Source organism: Balaenoptera ricei, chromosome 2, assembly GCF_028023285.1.
Source record: "Balaenoptera ricei isolate mBalRic1 chromosome 2, mBalRic1.hap2, whole genome shotgun sequence".
NCBI classification, from domain to species: Eukaryota; Metazoa; Chordata; class Mammalia; order Artiodactyla; family Balaenopteridae; genus Balaenoptera; species Balaenoptera ricei.
In genome coordinates this window covers 172,745,728-172,767,993 of record NC_082640.1, presented here as the reverse complement: position 1 = coordinate 172,767,993, position 22,266 = coordinate 172,745,728, and the positions used below count along the sequence as shown (strand labels likewise).

At 44.6% G+C, this 22,266-nt stretch overlaps 1 protein-coding gene across 1 annotated transcript in view; it reads left to right on the top strand.

The window, feature by feature from the left end:
• Positions 1-798: 798 nt before the first annotated feature.
• The window catches only part of KCNK10 (potassium two pore domain channel subfamily K member 10), a 136,135-nt gene continuing 114,667 nt past the window's right edge, over positions 799-22,266 (top strand). The window contains exon 1 of the mRNA XM_059915811.1: positions 799-850. Coding sequence (XP_059771794.1) covers positions 799-850 — 52 coding nt within the window. The remainder of the gene's footprint in view (positions 851-22,266) is intronic.

Sequence of the window (22,266 nt, the reverse complement as noted above, 5' to 3'; positions counted from 1 at the left end):
CTTCCGGGCCGCCGCGCCCGCCGCCTCCCGCCACCTCCAGCGGACGCGCCGGCAAGTCCACGGCCGGCCGCTGTCCCAGCCCGGGCGCTGGTGGCCGAGTGCGCCTCCCCGGCTGGGCCCCTCCACCCGCTGCGCGCCCTCCAGCGTGGCGCGGCTTTTGAGGCGCGCCGCGGGGAGGGTAGTCTTCGCCGCGCGCTCCCCGGGCGCCGCGCCACCCCTGCGTCCAATGGCTTTCGCTGGGTGGGGAGTTGGGGGCGTCGCTCGGGGGCGAGTAGCCGCGGCCGGGGTGGGGCTTGTGCGCTCTGCGCGGCCGAGCGAGGCTGACGTGCCCGCCCGAGCGCGCGCGCGGGCGAGTGTGTGCGAGTGTGTGTGTGCGGGAGTGTGTGAGCACACGCCTTCAGGGGCTGGAGTGACACTGCAGTGGGCTTCTCCCTCGCGCCGGCCCTCCGGCTGCTCTGCCCCCAACCTGCCGGCACAGCACTTGCGAAGCAGCTTGGCTCTTTCATCTTCCCGAGCCTCCCTCTCCATCCACCCCTCGCCGGTCTTACTTTCCCTTTTACCCGAGGGGCTGCTGCCGGCCACCCCTCACCCGGTGCAAACACCCAAGCAGTCTCCAGTTCTCTCCTAAGCCAAACCTTTTCCACTTGTCTTTCTCTGGGGTTCCTCCACGACCCAGTCCAAGGCTCCCCCATCCTTGGAAATTGTTTTGTTGGACTGCTCTACCGAGGCGTATAAAGCTTGAGGACTTTATTATTATTTTGATCCTTTTCATTTCCTCCCCTTCTGGGCAACGGAGCAATGAAATTTCCAATCGAGACTCCAAGAAAACAGGTGAACTGGGATCCTAAAGGTTGGTATTTCCTACTTTTGACCGCCCTGGCCCTGCCTCTGTCTCCGGCGTGTGCGCGCTTCCTTGACTGGAAGCACTCTTGCTCCTGGCAGCCTGTGTCCTGAGGCTGGAAAATTCGCCTGGGAACTGCAGCGCGGGTGGGAGGAGGGCGGAGGCAGCGTGGGTGCCAAACCCAGATAGTGCCTGTCATTATCACATAATCAGTGTCCCTCCTGGATTGTTTTAAAATCTGTTTAAAGATACACCAAGCTGGGTGTTTGGCTTGAAATCGCACCAAGTGTCGGTATTTCCTTCTGACTTTGTGGGTGTGTATGTGTGTGTGTGTGTGTCCTTTGTTTCTAGTAATCTTTGTCTCTGGCAGATGGGTGGGGTGCCTCCCCCTGGACCTGGAGCTGCACCGCCTGGCCGGGTGTCCTCAGCGGGAAAGGTTTCCTGGCAGCAAGTGGGGCTCGGAGCCGCAGCAACAGCCCCTGGAGGTGGCCCTTCTCTAGGGCATGCGGAATAATGAAGCCCACGGGGCCTTCCAAATCTTCGCTCAATCTTATTACCAAACCACGTAGCTACGTTGGCTCAGATGGGAGTAGAAGGGGGAGGGGGGAGTGGTTTTCGAAAAGGGTGGGGCAGGTGAGGGCTCGGGGAGGGGAGCACGCCCGAGTAGTAGTGTCATTTACAAGCTTTTAGGAATGTTGGACAGTGGTCCCTGGGCTCAAGAGGGAGTGATTTAGACAGATTTGTGTGTGCCTAGGGTCATCCAGGGTGTCTGTAATTAGCATACAGATGTTAAGGCTTCTCGTGAGTGATCACTGTGGGAGCAGAACAAGTTGAAACCTCGTGTCCAGTTTTGACAAGAATGCTCTTGCTTTTGTCATGCTTTTGACAAGCATTTCTCTTAGCTCATCTGAAGGCTGAGTTGGGCGAGGCAACGCCGCTGTGCGAATTGGGGTTGAAATTTGTTTATTTGATGTGTATGTATCTGTGTGTGTGTTTAGTGTTTTTTTTATGAGTGCATTTCTTCTCTTCTCCAGACTGGAAGAGAGGAAACCCAGTCATTGTTGAATAAGTGTCTTAGGAATTGACTGGGTACTGAAGACAGAGTGAAGAGACATTGCCTATTCTAACACCAGTGCTGTTAATACAACCAGTGCTGTTAAATACAACCCAGACCTTTTATTTTGTCTCTAGATCTCTGGAAATATGGAAGTGTGCCTGTTTTTTGTCTGTTTGTTTTCTTTTTTGGGGTGGGGGAGGAATCCTTGCAAAACATATTTATTGACTATCTACTACAAACCAAATGCTGTCCCAGGCACAGGAAACACAGTCAGAATACTACAGACAAAAGCTCTGCCTTCTTGGAGTTTATAGTGAGGGAGACAGACCTAAATCAATCATGGCACAGAAGTGCATAATTACAAGTTTATACATGTTCCATGAAGAAGAGCATCAAGGTTTTAAGAAAGCATCAGATGGAAGAGACTGACAAGAACCAGAGGAGGCGGATAGTCAGGGAAGATAGTCAGATATTTGTACTGAGACCTGGAGGATATGTAGGGATTAATTGGCTAACGAAGACGGGAACTTGCAGAAGAAGGAACAGCAAGTGCAAAGGCCCTGAGGCAGAGGGAGCATGTATATTTGACGACCTGAAAGGAAGTTTCCATGGCTGGAGCAGAGAGCAAGAGAGCATGTGTTTTGAGGTGCGGCTGGTGAATCCATAGGGTCTCATAAATCCATAAATCCAAAAATCCATAAATCTCAGTTCAAAGCCTCGTGTTGTTGCAGGTAGGGGGGAATTGTGGATTGGGAGGTTGGAGTGTTTCAAGCTGAGGAGCGACATGATCTGAACTAAGTTTCAAAACAAGTGCTATGTGGCTCTTGTGGATGTGAGGGACCAGATACGATAGTAGTGTGGACCATGGTGGTGGCTGTGGAGATGGAGAAATGGTTGGAGTAGGGAGCGAGGGAGGGTACAAAATACAGGCTTTGTGTGAATAAAGTGTGGAGGTGGAGTAGTTGGAATGATTGGGAAGGCAGCCAGGGCAGGAGTAGTCTTGAGGGAAAACTCAGGAGTTCAGCCCAGGACCTGTTGAGTGGGAGACGTCTCAGAGTCATCCAAGAGATGGGTCAAGTGGGCTGTTGTCTAAAATATCAGATCAGTTATTTTCAAGGAGCTCTGATAGGGAGGGCTGTGGGGCTGATTTTGTGAAGCTTGCCTTGGCTTTTAAAATACATTTCTATATAATCATTCTATCTATTTATGTCACGGTGATAAACACAGATGAATCCCACAGTTTACAGCCTAAAACAGTGAAGAAGCATGCAAGTGGTGTCTATAGTCACAACTAATGATGCTAAAAATGAAAAGACCCTGATAAAAGTCACAGCATTCAGCGAGCAATCATTGCGTGCCAGGTGTTTGATGTACGTAATTTCATACAGTTATTCTCACAATACTTATCTGATGGCACAGTGTTATTGTCCCCGTTTGACCCTTGATTGCCGTCAGGACACCACTGAGCTGCCTTTTTAGTAGTGTGCTCTGACTTGAGGCACAATTGTTCCTGGAGGTGTGGGTGACAGTAGTCTTTCCTAGCCAGGGGGTGGAGGCAGGAAGAGAGGGGGGAATGAGGGTACCATATCTCACACCAGCATAGAACTAGGTGCACATATATTAATGAATTAATTAAATTATTTATTAAATTATTTATTATTAATTATTATTTAACCAGAAGATTAATTTAATGTTCTTTATTTAATCATAGACAGAAGAGATGATCCTAATTTTAGAGGTGAGGGAATTGAGGAACAGAGAGGTTGAGTAACTTATCCGAGGCCACACAGCTAGTGGGTGGTGGGGTCAGACTAAAATATGGGCCCTTAAACACTCTTCCCATCTGTTCCTTATGTTATTGCACCTCTGGTTCCTGCCTGGTGAGGTTCCCAGAGCTCAGGGACTGGAGAAGCTTCTTTCAAGGAGGAAGAGCATAAGAGAGAGGAGGAGGAGGAGGAGCGGGAAGAGGAAGAGAAGGGTGAAGCAGTGAATCAGTCTTTCTCACTCATTCCTTTCTCCATTAACCCGTCTAACCAAATATTATCTCTGCATCTACCTCTGGGGGTCGGGCAGTCACTGGCTACTGGACAGACATTGGGTCTGTTCTTTGGAAGTTTGGGTTTACATAGACCAAATGTGTTTAGCAAGGGAAAGATGAAGGAGAACCTAACATTATAATAGAAAAGAGGAGGGACAGTTCCTTAGAATTCGGGAATGAACAGACTTGCACCTTCAGGTGGCTGTGCTCACTGATTTTGGAAGGAAGTTGTAATTATGATGTTTTGCTTACAGCCCTATTACCTGACAATTTAATAGCACAAAATGAAGGTGGTTTGAGAACAGAGTGGTTTTGATTGCACTTGGGTGAATTAAGCAAAGCACTGTTAAGAGGTTTAGGTGCAAAAATAAGACCTAAGTGTAAAATGATTATTCTCTGGTGAGCTATGGCCTTCCTCCATATTTGTAAAGCTAAGCCTTTAGCACACAGTGACTGTTTGTGGAGGACCTACACAAAAGTGGGTTGGCACTAAGTATTGGCTTTCATAGCAGAATTTATATGCATTTTAAATCACTGGGATCACTTGTTGATGATCTTCTGCTGAAAATTGGGATTGGCTATCTGCTTTGATATATGTTAAAAGCTTTTAAAAACCAGTAAGATCAGCAAACAATATTCCTACAGCTTGAGGCAATCAGATCATTATAGTGTAAAAAACTCAGTTTTGGGGCAAAAGAATTAGTTTCTAAAACAAGCTGTAGCAGTAATTAGCTGTGTGACTTTGGGCTGCTCACTTAGCCTCTCTGGGCTTAACCTTCCTCCCATGTGCAAGGAGGCCATTGACATGGCCTCTTTGATCCTATCTCTTCAACATCCCCCTTGAGCTGACCTCTGGACCATTTGGCTTCCTTTTGTTCCTCAAATAGATCAGACGTGTTCCTGTCTCAGGGCCTTTGCACTTGCACTTTCCATTGCTTATAAATGTATGTTAGCGTGGCTGGCTCTTTTCCATCCTTTAAATCTCAGTTCAAATATCACCTTGTTAACAAGGGCTTCCCTGTCCCATCTGAAGGCCTCGCCTCTCGTTCCCCAGCCCTATAGCTTTCTCTTACGTCTCCTGTTCAGTTGTCTTCTTGGTACTTGTCATGATCTGAAACCATCTTACTTGCTCATGTGTCACCTTTGATGCCAGCCTCCCTTGCTAGCGCATGAGTCCAACAAGCAGGAATGTTCCCTGTCCTGTTCACTGTCTTAATCCCAGGCCCTGGCAAGTGCCTGGCACATAGTGGATGCTCAATAACCTTTTGCTGAATGTATGTAGGATGGATCAGAGAGGATCTCTAAGGCTTCGAGCATGGTGGAAATTCCAGCACTCTTCTAAGCTACAAATGGCAAAGGACAAATAATAATAGGATAATAATATCCCTAATTAATGGGGTATTGGAAAGGACACTGATATTCCCACTTCCTTGCAAGCTCCCAGCTCTCCAGAGCCTCCAGCAGACTGTTTTCCTTCTGTTTGCCTTCTCACCAGGAGTGGAGGTGAGGTGGGGGCAGGTGGGTGGGCAGATGTAGCCTGACAAAGATACGGTTGGTGTCCAGTTAATAATTTGGTGCATGTTGGTCACTGGTGTGCAGCTTATTTTAGGTAGTTAAATCCACTTAAGAAAGAAGCAAAGCCTTAGATCTGGAGCTGGATTTTTTTTTTAAAGCTGCATTTTTAGTGCATAGTTTAGTGCAAAATTCCAGAGAGGCCTGTATCTTATGTGTGTATCACCTTTCAGTTTATAGAACGCTTTTTACAAATTATCTCATTTGTTCTAGTTTTGTCAGTATTGGAGTCTTAGATTTACTGATGGGAATAGAACAAGTAAATGATTTATTTGGGGGCCCAAGGCTGCCAACAGGCAGTGCTGGGGCCAACCCAGGCCTTCTGATGCTTACGTCCAGGGAAATTTCCCTCAAGCTTTCCTCCCTCCCAGGATTTTTGTCCGTTCCACACTCTCCCATTCTTTCCTATCCAAAAGTGTATTCAGAGATTTCTCTGAGAGATTTAGAGGAAGAAGGCTTTGGGTTGATCAGTGAGCCCTTAGCTGATGGTGGTTTTCTTCAGGTTGTACTTGCACTGGCCAGCACTTTATCCCATGAGTTCATTGAAGACCCTTGGATCCCGCTTCTGCTTTCTTGGTTAAAAAGAGATTTTGCTCTCTTGTGAATACGATTCATGCTCAACCTGTAAGATCAGTTGAGTGCTATCTTTGTTAATGTGTTTCCAAACACAATTTGTATAGCTTAGATTTTCTGGAAAGAAAGTAATCTTTTGATTTAATATCCAACTTTCAGGAGATCAGCTTTCCAAATGGGATTAATAATGTGCCAAAATCACCACAATTATCCTAGAAAGTAAAGAGGAAAGATGTTCCGAAGACTGTCTGGGCCAAGATTTGGCTCAGGTTCTTTTTCAGCAGTGTCCAAGGGAGTTTCATCATCCTTTTGCCAATCCCAGTGATCACTGGGTGGAATTAAAACTGGGTCGGTCGACTTTGCTATTCCACCCCGTTTCTGAAACATCTGTACTTTGGCTCTCTGTGAGTCTGCCCAGGCTGTCATAACAAAATATCACAGACGGAGTGGCTGAAACAAGAGAAATTTATTTTCGCACAGTTTTGAAGACTGGAAGTCCAAGACCATGGTATTAGCAAGGTTGGTGTCTGGTGAGAGCTCTCTTCTTGGGCTGCAAATGGCCACCTTCTTGCCTCACATGATGGAGAGAGTGTACTCTGATGTTTCTTCCTCTTCTTAAAGGGCACCAGCCCTATTGAATGGGAACCCCACCATTATGACCTCATTTAATGTTAATTACCTCCTAAAGGCCCTATCTCTACTTCATTTATGTTTGGGGTTTAGGTTTCAACATATGAATTTTTTTGGGTGGGTGTGTGGGACACAATTCAGTCCATAGAAGGCTCTATATGAGCATCATCTTAAATCAGATGCATTAAAAAAACACAATCCACATCTTGCCCCAAATTGGGACATTTCACCACAACTGAGATATGGTGTTTAATGTAGGCACAGTGCTAGGGGCCCACCATTGGTAAGAAAAAGTAAAATGTACCTTTTTTGAGGTAGTGGATTCATTTTACTTTTAGTCCGTGGGGAATTAGAGAGTTTAGTGAAGAAATAGAAGGAAGCCATTTTACTGGAAGCCAATTAGGAAGTTTCAGTTTGCAACGTGGCACCAGCACCATGTTGGTTACACCCACCTGGCAGGTTTCTCACAGAAGTCAAAGGGCTTTTGACCACTTTTGGGCTCTGGTCCTAATGGTCCTCTCAGCAGAGACTTTACTGTATCAGGCTCATTAATTACTGTTATCCAGAGTAATGAGAGAAAATGGAGAAACAAAAACCTCATATTTACTTCCTAGAACATTGATTTGTGGTTTGCAGACACAGTGTGAGATGTTTTTTCTCCCTTGTAAGTGTCTGCGACTGAGTACTATGAATTGAAAATGAAAGCTGGCATTCTCATCTTCCTTGTAGGGTTGGACTGGGGGTTGAAGGCCAGAACCATTGGCATGGGAGGGGGTGGTCACAGGGGAGCTGTATTCTCTTTTTCCTCTATTCCCAGAGCCAGGGAGGCAGATAGGGGTGGGCGGAAGAGGTTGTGTGGAGGGGTAGGTAGCAGGGTTTCAGGGGATTCCAGTTTCTGTACTACCAATAACTTTACTTTCTTTTTCCCTAAAGGGAACTTTGAAGCAAAGCGGAATGGTGGCAAAGTATAGGATTTGTAGAGTCAAGCCCTGCCATACATAAATCATGGGATCACAGGGAACTCCCTTATTCCTCCCTCCCTTCTGTTTTTCCTTCCTTCCTTTATTCTCCCCCTTCCACCCTCCCTCCGCCCCCGATTTCTACAGAGTTCTAATTTCAAATGCTATCTCTTATGCAAAGGATTCTAATTTTTTTCACTCAACTACCCAATGTAGGGGCAAAGGTAGTGTTTACAGTTTAAAAAGAGATACTTGAAGAGTCAGTGCAGATTTGCTCAAGAGATAGAGAGTCTGAAAGTCATGGTGACCTTTGCAGAATGGGCTAAAATGCTGGTATTTGTAATTCTGACATACAAACTAGCAACAATTTTACTACCAAGAAATGAGTTTCTAATGTGTAAACAGCCCTGTGGGTCCCCCAAATAACACATTAAATATTTTAGGATAAAGATAAATAGTGTAACTTACCAAATTTAATGTGATATGAGCCTGACAGGTTAAATAGAGACGCTCAGTATCCTGTGATACTGGGCAATTGAACATTCAGTCCACCAGTTGAGAATATTGCTTTAGGCCAAAGGCATTCATTTCTCATGGTGGAATTTGAGGCTATATGGGAAGCAGTTTAGTAGAGTGGGTTCAGCATATACCTCCTTAAAATAACTTGACAGGCATAAATGCATGTTATATTCATTGAACCTAGCCTCTGGGCTAGATGCCGCGCTCTGTACATTATAGGAGCTTAGGGTGGGAGGATCTAGGTGCTAGTTCCAGCTCCTCCATTCTTATGGAAAAGGAGAGAGTTGGGACATTGCTTGATAAGGCCCCTTCATGCCGTGATAGTCTTAGATCGCCTGGGTCCCAATTTGAGCTCCATCACTGATTAGTGGCTGATTTGGGCAAGCTGCTTCATTTCTCTGTGACTTGGTCTCCTCATCTGTAAGGTGGAGATGATGACAGCCTGTACTTCCTTGATTTGTTATGTAGATTAAATGAAGTGATATATACAAAGCTCTCAAAAGAGTGCTAGATTGTCATAAGAGCCCCCTGAGTGGTACCTGCATTATGTTATTATCACGGTTGAAGGAGCCCCTGTTCTGTAGAAGTCAGGGAAGGCTCTAGCTCCCAAATGCTTCAGAAGCACCTGGTTCACTCTCCAGATCATTTGGGAGGGTGGCCTATTCCACAGAGCACCCCCCTTCCTGGCACTCTTTTAGACTCCCCATATTCTTATTCCAGGTTTAAAAAACCTAAACTGTTCTAGTCAAACCAGGGAAAAGAACAGAGAAAAAACATGGTTTAGAATCATAATAATCAAACTGAGTTACTGTTCTACCAATTTTATCAGCTGTGTGAAACTGGGCAAGTCACTTAAGCTTTTGGAGCCTTAGTTTTCTCCTGGGTAAAATAAAGAGCACAGTAACACCTGCTTCACATTTGCTGAGACGATCAAATGAGAGAATAAATGTGAACAAGCTTTATAAACTGTTAAGTTCTCGACCAACATTTCCCAAGGTGTGTTCCGTGAGATACAAACTAGTCTTACCAGATGCTGTGTGAAAGAAAATGTTTTCAGGGCCATGTCAGATTGCAGAATGATGCATGCTCATTCCCTCCTGGAGAGCTGATATTGCTGTGTAACAAATGACCCCAACATTTAGTGGCTTAAACCAATGATCAGTGTTGATTATCTCACAGTTTCTGTGGATCAGGAAATCAGGAATGGCTTAGCTGTGTCATCTGGCTGGGAGTCACTCAGTGGTTATGGTCAGATGTTGGCTGGGGCTGCTGTCATTTGAGAGCTTAACTGGGGCTGGGGGATCTGCTTCTGAGATGGCTTTCTCATGTGACTTGCAAATTGCCGCTGGTTGTTGGGGAGAGACCTCATTTCCTGCCAATGTGAATCTCTCCACGGGCTGCGTGAGTGTCCTCACAACATGGCTGGCTTCTTCCAGAGTAAGCGCTTCAAGAGAGAACAAGGTGGAATTGAATGCCTTTTATAACCTAACCTCAGAAATCATACATTGTTACTACCACCACATGCTTTGTTTTTTCATCCAGTTTTACTGAGATATAATTGACATAAAACATTGTATTAGTTTTCAGTGTACAACATAATGATTTGATATCTTTATCTATTATGAAATGATTACCACAGTAAGTTTAGTCAACATCCATCACTTCACATAGTTACAATATTTTTATGATGAGAACTTTTAAGATCTACTCTTTTAGCAACTTTCAAATATATAATAGAGGATTGTTAACTATAGTCACCATGCTGTACATTACATCCCTGGGACTTATTTATCTTATAGCTGGAAGTTTGTATCTTTTGATCCCCTTCACTCATTTTGCCCACTCCCCACCCCTTGCCTTTGGTAACCACCAGTCTCTTCTCTATTTTTATGAGTTTTATTTTAGATTCCACATATAAGTGAGATCACCCCGTATTTGTCTTTCTCTGTTTGACTTATTTCTCTTAGCATAATGTCCTCAAGGTCCATCTGTGTTGTCACAAATGGATTTGCTATCTCATTCTTTTCATTAGATGCGAGTCACTAAATTTAGTCTGCATTTGGGGAGGAGGGGTGATTAAGCTCACTTTGGAAGGAGGGAGTGTCAAACAGTTTGAGGAAATATTTAAAAATCACCGTAAGCATTTCCCCTTATTTCTTATTGAATATGTACTAAGTGCCAGGCCCTGTGCAAAGTGCTTTAGAGTCATAATCTCATGTAGTCCTCTTTATAGTCCAAAGAAACAGGTGAAATGATTATCCCTGCTTTCTGAATGATGAGGCTGAGGCCTGCAGAGCTTAAGCAACTTGCCCAAAGTTACCTCGTAGCTCTATGACTTGATGCCAGGAGTGTGTTAACGCTGGAGCTCTCACCTGTACCTTCTACACCTCCCCTGAGAATCTCACCTGTACCTTCTACACCCCTGAGAATCTCACCTGTACCTTGCACACCCCCCCTGAGAATCAATCCTGCAGTGCAGAGACCAGGCTGATTTTGTTTAACCCTGAATTTCCCACTTACCCACAGAACCATAAGTCACTGAATTCCATTTACCCCTCTTATCACCCACTGCTCCGAACGGTATTTTAGAAAGACAGCGAGTATGATGATGATTTATATAAAATATGAATATATGGTGTTATAGTAGATCACAATATACCAACCAGTCCAAGCAGATTTTTCAAATACAAAAAGCATCTATTCAGCCTCTTTTGGGTGGGCACCATTCTACATGTGAATCTGTAAAATATTCACCAAAAAATGAATGCATGATATACCCAATTTCTTTTCACTGTGATACCAGAGGTTAAGTGAGACAACTCAGGGACCCACTTCGTTTACAGATTGCCCTTCTTTGACAGCCCTCTTCCTTTACACGTTCAGGGACTGAAAACCCAACCTCCTTGGATAAAGCCAGAAGAACAGGACATCCCTCAGGCTGGGCAGTAGAAATGTCAGGGCATGGGCATCTGGTGTGTTTCTGCAGCAGACCTTATGTCTGTATGTGTGAGGGAGCACAATAAAATATTCACCAAAAAATGGCCACATGATATACCCAGTTTCTTTTCGCTGTGAAACCAGAATGTAGCCAAGACGGCAGGGATGGTGTGCCTGGGGTGATGGACCCAGCACACGGGGAGAAGCCACTCTCTGTTATATTTGGAGTAAACACACTTTTTTTTTTTTAACCACCTTGTTGCTTTTTCTGCACATTCTTGAAGAGAAAATGATTTCCAGGAAGCCGAATGCATTTGATGTCTTTGAGGTTCCCACGTTTCCAAACATTGCACGCCTGGATTATTCCAGAGACGACTTTATAGTGTGAGGACAGTTCTGAAGCTTCTGTGTCCTGGGTGGAGGAGAGTGAACACAGTGTCTTTTGAGTGCCACCATGGGCTTTGTTGAATATGTTACTTCTCCCACAAAATGGCAAAGAGAGGCCCTAGGACAGGGCGAGGGTGGGTTGAATGAGGCTGCCTGAGAGCCCTGTCACATTCCAGAGCCAACTCTCATGGCGTCTGTAACCATAGCAACCACGGGCTGAAAAATTCTCAGGATGCAGATATGCCATTGTATCCACCTTCTGGTTCCCTAGCCTTCCCCTCTATTCCTTCATCCAGGAACTACCCCCACCCTCACCCCTGAACAGTGACTGATGTTCAGGGTGATTCTACACTGGTGATTTTAACTTCTGACTAATTCTTCATTTCCTGAGCCCCCATTTTCAATTCCTGGACCTACAGCTGATTCATTGTGACCCAGACTAAGCCACATGCACATCATTTCCTCAGCGTTTCCATTTTTATTATGAAAAATTAGGCATAGTTATGTAGTGAACGTACTCTAGATTTAACTGTAGTCATGCATAATGATGGTGGCTCATGACACTCATTGTTTCGAATAACACTCCTGCACTTACTGCATGGTTAGATCTTAGATTTTGGGGGATATGTTATAAAAGAACAGAGAAAGCCAGTGAGGCACAGTAAATAGACCACTGGTCTCTGGCCAGAAAACCTGGACTGTGGTCCTGGTTAGAGTGTGAGGTGTGTCCTGGTGGCATGAGGATGGGGAGATGGGTGGCTGCCAGATTATGCAGAGGATAGTAGCTCATATGAAGGAGCTTTTTTTTTTTTTTTTCTGAGAATAATGGGAAGGTACTGAATAGTTTAAAGTAGGAGGGATGACACAGTCAGATTTGTATTTTTAAAGATTATTTAAACCACTTATAAATGATTATAATTTGTAATCGAATGATTGATTCAGCAAATGTTTATGGAACATACTTACTATGTGCCAGGCATGGTGCTGGGTGTGGGACTTACCTGGGGGATTCCTTGTCTTGTAGGAATCAAAGGAATTTTTGAGAAACATTTGGGGAGGAAAAGAAGCTTTCCTTGGCCTCTTTGGTTTATGACAACCAATTCTAAACTTCTGGTTGCAAATGGGAAGAGTATCTTTTTCTTTTTCTTTCTTTTTTTGCAGGGGGAGGTATATCTTAAAGCAATGGCTGCCGCATTTTCAATCTCTTTTAATTAATATAATCTTTTCCTTGGCTTTGTTACATGGCTTTTGATTCTGTGATAATTTCTATATTTGGAGTCAGTGAATCAATAAACCAAAAACTATGGCGCATTCAATATTTTGTACTTCAAACACCTTTCAGAAGCATTCAGCTATCAGTTTAGCATAATGGACCTAATTAAAATTGCCAGCATCTCCTCCATACCCGCTGTCACTTTGTTCCTGGAGTGTCGGGAGGCATTGTGGCATTGGGGTATTTCTCCTTTGACTATAATGGGACCCCCTGCTTGTCAAGTCCTTGTGGCCTCAGCTTGGAAGGCCTCCCCAAAGCCTGAATTAATGAGAAGCTATGAAGTGCTGGTCCCTTTCTCTGGCTGGGTGAGAACACAGCTTCTCTAGGAGCATGAATGCCTGCTTATTAGGCAATAATCTTCGTATTCAGACTCAGTTCTAAAGAGAAGTGGAGCCAACGGCACAGGGGGTGGGATTTGAGGAGCCCCTCTAAGTCCCTGTCTACAAGCTGACCCACAGCACTCCTTCCCGTGACCATCGGATTGCCTAAAACCTATCAGTTACTCTGTTCATTGGCAACCTTTCATTCATCCTTGGGGTTATTCCCTAAACATTTTGTGAGTCAGTGACAGCGGAAATGGGGCTAGACACAGGAAGATGAGAAAGATCTGAGGCTTTATACCCAGGAAAGTCACAGTCTAGCCACTGAGACAGGTGCAAGTCAACATGGATTAAAACATCATCTCCAGAACACATCTTTTTTTTTTTAAACTTTTTATTTTATGTTGGAGTATAGCCGATTAACAACATTGTGATAGTTTCAGGTGCACAGCAAAGTGACTCAGCCATACATGTACATGTAGCCATTTACCCCCAGACTCCCCAGAACACATCTTTTTAAAATGCAAATATATCTTCTCCAGATAATTTACAGACTCTCAATTACCCATTGGTACAGCCAAGTTAATCAAGTTTCTGTGAGAGACGTGAGCTGAGAGGGAATGGAACACAGAACAAAACGTACTGATGGGTTGGCGTAAAGTGGGGAAGGGAAAAGTCAGGAGCGTTGAACACAGACTTTGGGAGGAGTCGTGTAGGGAGCAGACTGGACATGGATAGAATTGTGTGATGGGGGCAGGTGGGATGGAGGTGCCGCAGGTCCAAGCAGGGGACAGAATGTGCGGTGATGAGAGGGGAAGTCACTGAAGGCCAACCGTGACTGTGTAAAAGCCCAGTTCACATTAAACTCACTTCAGAAATCGGGAAGGACTTTTGAGACATCTAAACTCTCTGCGGCTTCTCAAAGGAAAACGCTGAAGTCTAGAGAAGTCAAGTGACTTGCCCAGACAGCGAAGAGGGAACAAAGCACGTGTTTGCATCCTTATCTAACCTCCATGAGCAATACTGCCTCTCACAGTAATGCCAACAGGGGAGGGGCCTTTGCCTCTCTTCTCCCTTTGGAAAGAAGAATTGATGAAGAGCTATGGCTCTCCTGATCCTGGAACATACTGGTTCTGAGATTCCAAACTAAATCTTCCGTAAGTCTATAACAAGTATGGACATGGGTGTATATTCAGCCTCTTGGAGAAGATGTTCATTCAGTTATTCAGTGAATATTTACCGAGTGCCTTCCTTGTGCCCGCCACTATTCCAGGCCTGGAGGTAAGAGATGAACAACACAGAGTCCCTGCCCTCCTCAAACTGACCACCTGGCCAGTGCTCTCTGCCTTTCTTACAGACACTCAGATCGATTTCCTGCGCATTTCAGAAATCTCTCTTAGGCACACATTTGACAAATAAAGGGGCTTAAAAAATTTTATGATAAGGGTGAAAACGAGACCATTCTGATGTTACATTGCTTTTTGAAAAAAATGTCTAGTTTGTTAATTTTGTAGAGAATGAGTGTCGATCTTGCAGAAGGCAGCAACACTCTGTTAGAAAATGCAGTGATTTCAAAGAAGGCCTAGTTTATATTGAAATTTTATTAAGAACCTTTGTTAATTAGGACTCTGTGGCTTGTGTGTGTATCACTGGGACGGGAGGTTGAGTCTCCCTCATGATGATGACATGTAAATTAATCTCAGAGGAATTGCAAGAGGCTGAGACGTTCGGTAATTAAATACTCTCACTCTCTCTGGCAGATGGGAACTTTTTGCTACACATGATTTCCGAAGTATCTAAATTTACACGTCTTCTGAATAGGGGGAAATTGGGGCTCCAGTTGGTTTGTTATGAGTCTGGAAGTCTCTTTGCTACATCTGGGATGCTGGGGCAGACTGAGGCCAACAGAGTCAAGGGTGCCAGCCTGGGACAGGAGGCCTTAAGGAGGCGGCATCTGGTTGGACTGCCTGGGGTGTCCACTATAAATCCAGCGGGCTGTGGGAGCCTTACGTGGAGTTCCAGGCAGGGTTGGGGTGAAGCGGCGCCACCACTGCCAGGATTCTCAGCCGAGTGGCTGGGAGAGACCTGTAGGAGCCATCCTGGTGGCAGCTAACAGAGGTTTCTGCTCTATTTTAAACCAATTCTAGTGATCGAGAGAGCCCTGCCTGTGATGCCTGGTGATGGTAGTGATGGCCACGTGCTGCTGGAGGGGAGGGGTGTGTGATGAGAAAGTGTGCAAGAGCTCAGATTTGACCCCCAGCTCCGGCACTCCCACGCTGCTGGTCTTACCTCTCTCTGCCTGGTTTTCCACCGGAGAACCAGAAGTGATCACAGCACCCATCCCTTCGATGTTGTGAAACTTAAATGAGACAATGGGCACAAAGGACAGAGCGTAGTGCCAGGCACAAGGAGGCACCTGATAAATGATGGTGATGATGTGACTGGTAGCACCCATTTACTGAAGGTCTGCATCAGGTGCAGTGCTCAGGGCATAACACACAAGACGTAACATTCTTCACAGCAACCTGAGTCACTTTGCTTGTTCTTCCAGTTAAAATCCTAATGTTCGGCCACGTGACCTAGATGCTCAGGTCTTCCAAAGAACCTGCACAGAGTGAGGGCTCCAGATCTGTTTTTTTTTTAAAAAACAGCTTTATTCAGATATAATTTACGTAACATAAAAATTACCCATCTAAAATGTACAATTCAGTGGTTTTTACTCTATTCATGGAGTTGTGCAACCATTACCACTGTATGATGTTAGAAGATTTTCTAAATCACTCCAAAAAGAAACCTCATCCGCATTAGCTGTCAACCCCTAATTTCCCTCATTCTCTCCCAGTCCCAGGCAACCGCTAATCTCCTTTCTGTCTCCACGTATATGTCTGTCCTGGACATTTCATATGAATGGAATTGTATAACATGTGGCTTTTTGTGACTGGCTTCTTTCACTTAGTGTAATTTTCTCATTCATGTCGTAGCATCCGTATCTATTTTTGAATGAATGTCAGTCATCTGAGACGTAGTATTAGGTCCATTTTGAAGATGAAGAAACCAAAGTTGCTAATGGCCACCCAAGTTGAAAGTGCTTGAGCTGGGGTTTGCACCCAGGTCTGTGTTGGATCCAAGGCCATTCCCTTGTCATTCACTTTCTGGCCTCTGATTGGGCCTCTGCATCATGCTGTGCACCATCTCCAGCGAGAAGAGTGTGGATGCCCCAGGCCTGGCCCCTCCTCATTGCGGCGGTTGTGGGAGTCCCTCCTCCCAGGACCCTGATATTCTCCATCCACCTGATTGATGGAGAAGGATATGGTTTTGTGGCTGGATACCCACAGGGTGACTTCCAGGACTTGTGTTGGCCAGTCTAGCTCTTTTGTCCATTTTTCAAGGGTAATGACATGAACTGGAAAAGTTATAGACATGAAAATGAAGGGACAAATATATTTTCTGGATTCAAAGCCCAAAAATCCAGTCACCTGATGTAATGGAGGAAATGTCATCTTTCTTGCCTTGTCTTTAGCAGTAGATTGTAATTAAACACTATGAAGTGTATGATAGCTCTCCTCTCCCGGCCCCAGCACTTTCCCTGAGGCATGTGAGATGGAGTATACATTTCTCAGCTGCTGTGGCAGCATCGGGGTGGTGGGCATAGGTGTTTGTGGAAGGAAAAGGCCTACTACCAGCTGGCTCTTGGGTAGGGATATGTGTCTTTGTCGTATGTTCCATGGGGACCTACCTAGTCTCTGATGGTGAGACAGCACATCCTATGAAGTACTAGATTCCCATGTTTTCCCCAAACTGCTTCTGTATTATTGTTCTCTCATATCCTATTCTAGGGACAAAGGCTCCATTTGATAATTAAAAATGCAAGTGAGTTTTCCATCTTGCTTCTACCAAAGAAGAAGGAATGTAACCTTATGTATTACCTCTAGGTTTCTTTAGAAACACCATGAAACCTTATGTTGACTTAAAACTAGTGGCACTTGATCTTTGGATTAGCAAGTTGCTGAAAGTACGTTAAGGCCCCAGGACTTGGTTATGCGCTTGTTTGGTAGATTTCTCGTGGAAGTGGCCCCACTCCTGGTCTCAGTTCACGTGAGACGTTGAGCCTTGTGTGACGTGGCAGACGCGCCAGTGCCCATCCTTACCCCTTCAGTGCAAACTGGCTAACTTTGATGGCCAGTTCTTGCGTTTTTGGCCTTTTTCCTTAACTGAGCCTACTTTGCTGCTCCCATGGAAGGCAGAAAGTGCAGGGGAGTTAGAACGCCCCAAGAGCAGCCCTCAACCAATGACTGATGGGAGATGGTAGGTAAATACCCCATTCCCTCAGGCCTGGGTACGATAAATCAGGAATATATTCTGCAGTGGGAAAAATTCCATTCTTCCATAGTGACAGCTAGCTTGATGCTGCACTTTCTATTGGTTTTCTTGGCTGCCTTCTGACCCGTGTCTCTCTTTTCCATTTCCCTATTGGTGCTTTCTTCACCTCCCAAACAACTACTGTGCTCCAGTCCTTTATCTTAGGATCAGCTTCTGGGGGAACCCAAATTAAGACATATGGTAATGTTTTACTCTTCCCTTGCTTCTCTACCTCATTCCCCCGCCAGCTGGCTTTGAGTGAGAGGATAGGGTAAGGGCCCCAAGATGCTTCTCAGGCAGGTTAATGGCTCTCAGGGGATATTATCTATAGCTAATCAGCAGCTTTCTCTTTAACACAAATCCTGGTGCTGGTGAGTAATCCAAAAAGCATGAAAAGAGAGCTAAGGCTTGATGAGTCTCATCTCAGCCTCATCAAATCATTTTGTTTCCATAATTCCCTTTCTCAGGAGATGGCAAAATGAAATACAGTTGATTCTTGTTGTTTGCAGTAGTTACCTTCTATAAAGTCTCCGCGAGTACTGAATTAGTGAACACTGAACCATTGCTTCTAGGGCAAATCTAGAGTTAGGTTCCTGCAAGCCTCTGGTCACCACATTTCCATCAACTGATCTATACATAACCTTGTTTATGTGTGTTTCTGTTTAAAGATATCTTACTTAACATATATCGTTGACTCATTAACATTGAACTCTCGGCCAATGGCACTGTTACTCATGCCTGATGGGAGCTTACCTGACGCACATATTTTCTCCGTAAGGGCAATCCCAGCCTTGCACTATGCTTGAGTGCAATCTTAAGCAGTGAAATGACCAACAGAAAGCACAAAAATGTGAAAAACGTGGCACTAAATAGACCACAGAAAGGACACTTGCTTACAGTATGAGAACTGACACAAAGAAGGCAGAGCATTTCCTTGTTTGACCTCAGTTGGGAACGTGTGTGTTGCAAGACTCAGTTTTTTTGCTGCTCTGCACCTGTCCACGAACGACTGTGAAAATGCCATGAGTATTGATTTTGGGGTTATAAATGAATTTTAGCAAGTAGGAGAATTTGCATATGTGGAATCTGTCAACTTTCTTTTTCATCCCAGTGCATTAGGGCTCTACTTCAATTCAGTATATTTATTACACATGTGTGCCAGCCTCTGTGATAGATTCTGAGATGTGAAGAGATGCTCCCCGCCCTCCAGGAGTCTCCATCCTGCTGGCACAGGGGATTAAAACTACGAGACAAGACAGGGCACACACTCCAGAAGAGAGGCAGACAGTTTCATGGGAGTGTGAAGGGGGGGGATTTGAGAGTACAAGTCAGGATGGACTTCACAGTAGCGGGAGAGTCTTAGATAGGTCTGAAGAGACATTTCGCATTTTGAGCATTTCCTATGTCACTGAAGAAAAAGGAAGCAACTGGTCAGAAAACATCATTTCCCCCACGCCCTCCAAGTCTGCCAGACTCCCTGCATCTGTACCTGCCGTCTTGCCTTTATCCCTCTATGCATGCAGTGTGTCTGCTGTCCAAGGCCAGCCTCTCCACTTGTGCCGGGGGCCTCCCCACCTACGCTCTCTTGCTTCTCCGCTCTGCTCCTGAGCCAACCTCTCTCCCTCTCCACCGGAACATCCCCACTCACGGGGACACGTGCTTCAGTATCTCCCACCATCCCCTTGACCCCCCCATCCCCTCCAGCCGCCACCTAATTCCTGTACACACTTCACAGCAAAATTGCTGGAGAGAGTCGTCTGGAGTCACGGTCTCCGCCCCCTCTTCTTTCTACCCATCACCACTTCACAGGGGCTGCTCTTACCGAGGTCACCAGTGGCTGCTGCATCCTCTTTCTGTTCTTTTATCTGAAGTGTCAGTGAGGATGCTTTCAGCTGAACATGGCAGAATGTCCCATTTAAAGAGGCTCAAACAATATGGACATTTACTGTTAAGAGAGTTATCATCTCACTGAACAAGGGGGGCTCCCGGGCTGGCTCAGCTGCTCTGTAATGCTACTAAGAACCCAGGTTTGTCCAGCTTCTTGCCCTGCCTCCCTTTATCACTGGGCAAAAGCTCCCTAATGGTGGTGAGAGGGCTGCGGACGCTCCAGCAGGCATTATGTTGTCTAAACACAGCATGGGAAGTGGAGTGGTCTTTTTCCTTATATTTCTCTTTTTATCATGGAGGATTTTTCCTCCTAGGAACTCCACAGCCTACTTCTCCTTACATCAACCCCTAAACCAATCACTGTCAAAGGGGAATGGTATTATCATTATTGGCTTGGACCAGTTAAGATTTATCCCCTGAGTCTGTGACTGGGGCCCACCTTTTTTGAACGTGTTGCCATTTAACCAACATTTAAGTAAAATTGGGTCTGTTAGTGAGGAGGGGGGAGGGGCTTATGTGAAAGCACATGTAGCACCTGCCATATCTTCCTTGACACCTCAAGGCCATTTTGACAATTGACCACTCCTTCCTTCTGGAAGCATTTTACTTCTGTCACTTGCTTTGGGACATTGTCTCCTCTGAGTTTACTTTTACCCTTGTGGCCACTCCTCAGCTTCCTGTTTTCCTCTTCTCCAGTACTCTCCCTCTCAATGACTGAATGCCCAGGCACTTGGACTTGAGGGCCTTTTCGTCTCTGTCTGGTTCTCCCCAGGTGATGCCAGCAGTCCTTAATGCCTCCCAGATGTGCCTCTCCAGATTTGCACAGCCACCTGCATCCTTGGTGTTTCCACTCACATGTCTTCAAAGACTGAAACAGGACTGTGGACTTCCTATTGCAAACGTGTGCCTCTGTGATATGTCCTCATCCCAATAAATGGCACCACCATCTGTACAGTTGCTGGAACAAAAATCTAGGCATGATGAGCGAGTCCTTTCTTTCCTGCCCTCTGGCACTTCACACCCCATTATCAGCAAGGCATGTCAGCTATGACCTCTACAATATACCCAGAATCTGTTTGTTTCTGTCTAGTTCTCACCTCTCTAGTTTTAGCACCCTCAGCTGGATGGCTGACATAGTCTTCTTATTGGTTTCCCTACTTCTACTCCTGTTCGCTATACTCCATTCCCCACAGAGCAGCCAAAATGATCCTTAAAGATGTAAATCAGATCCTATCATACCCAGAGCTTAAAGTTCTTGAATAGTGTCTCTTTCCACATTAATTCCGAGCTTCTGATGCTGGCCTGCAAAGCCCCGTGTGATGATTGTTGCTTACTTCCTCTCCAAACCTCAGCTACAGCCTAGCCCTCTTTAGACTTATTTCCATTCCTTGAATACACCGTGCGCCTCCTTATCCGAGGGCTTTTGTAGGACCCTCCTGTAATTCTCTTCCACTGGATCTTCATGTGATGGGCTCCTCTTCACTTCTGAAATCTCAGCCCAAATGCCACCTCCTCAGAGATGCTTTTCTAACCAGTCACTTGTGCAGGTCATTCTCGGTCATAGCACACTGTTATACTTCTCTGCATTATGCCTATCACTCAGTAAAGGTTTTTCTTTCTGTTTATTAATTTAATAAGTGAAAACTAAAAAATGAATAAACTAAGATGACTAAACTGATATCTCCATGAAGACAAGAGAGAGTTTTAAGAAGGGAAACATAATGAGCAGTGTTAAATGCTCTACAAAGACTGAAGATAATGTAATGGTGATGATAATGATAATGATAGTAACAGCTACCATTTATTGTTACTATGAACCTGGCAGAGTGCTAGGCATTTTGCATACATTATCTTATTTAATCCTGACAATGTCTCTATTTCAGGGAATGTTATCATTCCCATTTTACAGAGGAGAACATCAAGGCTTATGGAGGTCAGGCACATGGTAGCTTTCAATTAATATTTGCTATGTGAGTGAATGAATTTTCCTGAGGTCTTGGAGCTCCAAATGGTGAAGATGAGAGTCTAACCTAGGTCTGAGTGAAACCAGAGTCCATGTTTATAACCACTGGACTATATTTCCTCAGATGGCGATTGAAATACTGAAATACCCCTTAACAGATTGAGAAAGAGAAGTATAGTACAGGATAGATGATTACTTATTTATTTTAAAAACATTATAAATGAAATTAATTTTTGGAACAAAAACCTTCTGAATTTTGGACTCCATCAAATTCTTTTGAAGGGATAATAGAGTTTTGAAAAAATGTTAGGGATGAACCCAGATTGAGTGATTTCCTTATTTTTTTTTAATTGAAGTATAGTTGATGTACAATGTTATATATGTCACAGGTGTACAATATAGTGATTCACAATTTTTAAAGGTTATACTCCATTTATAGTTATAAAATATTGGCTATATTCCCTGTGTTGTACAATATATCTTTGTAGCTTATTTTATACATAATAGCTTGTACCTCTTAATCCCCTACTCCTATCTTGCCCCTCCCCCTCCCTCTTCCCACTGGTAACCACTGGTTTATTGTCTATATCTGTGAGTCTGCTTCTTTTTTGTTATATTCATTAGTTTGCTGTATTTTAGATTCCACGTATAAGTGATATCATACAGTATTTGTCTTTCTCTCTCTGACATTTCACTTAGCATAATACCTTCCAAGTCCATCCATTTTGTTGTAAATGTCAAAATTTCATTCTTTTTTATGGCTGAGTATTATTCCATTGTATGTATATACCACAGCTTCTTTATTCATTCAAAGTATTGATGGACACTTTGGTTGCTTCCATATTTGGCAGTTGTAAATAATGCTGGTATGAACATTGGGGTGCATGTATCTTTTAGAATGAATGTTTTTGGGGTTTTTTTTTGGATATATAACCAGGAGTGGAATTGCTG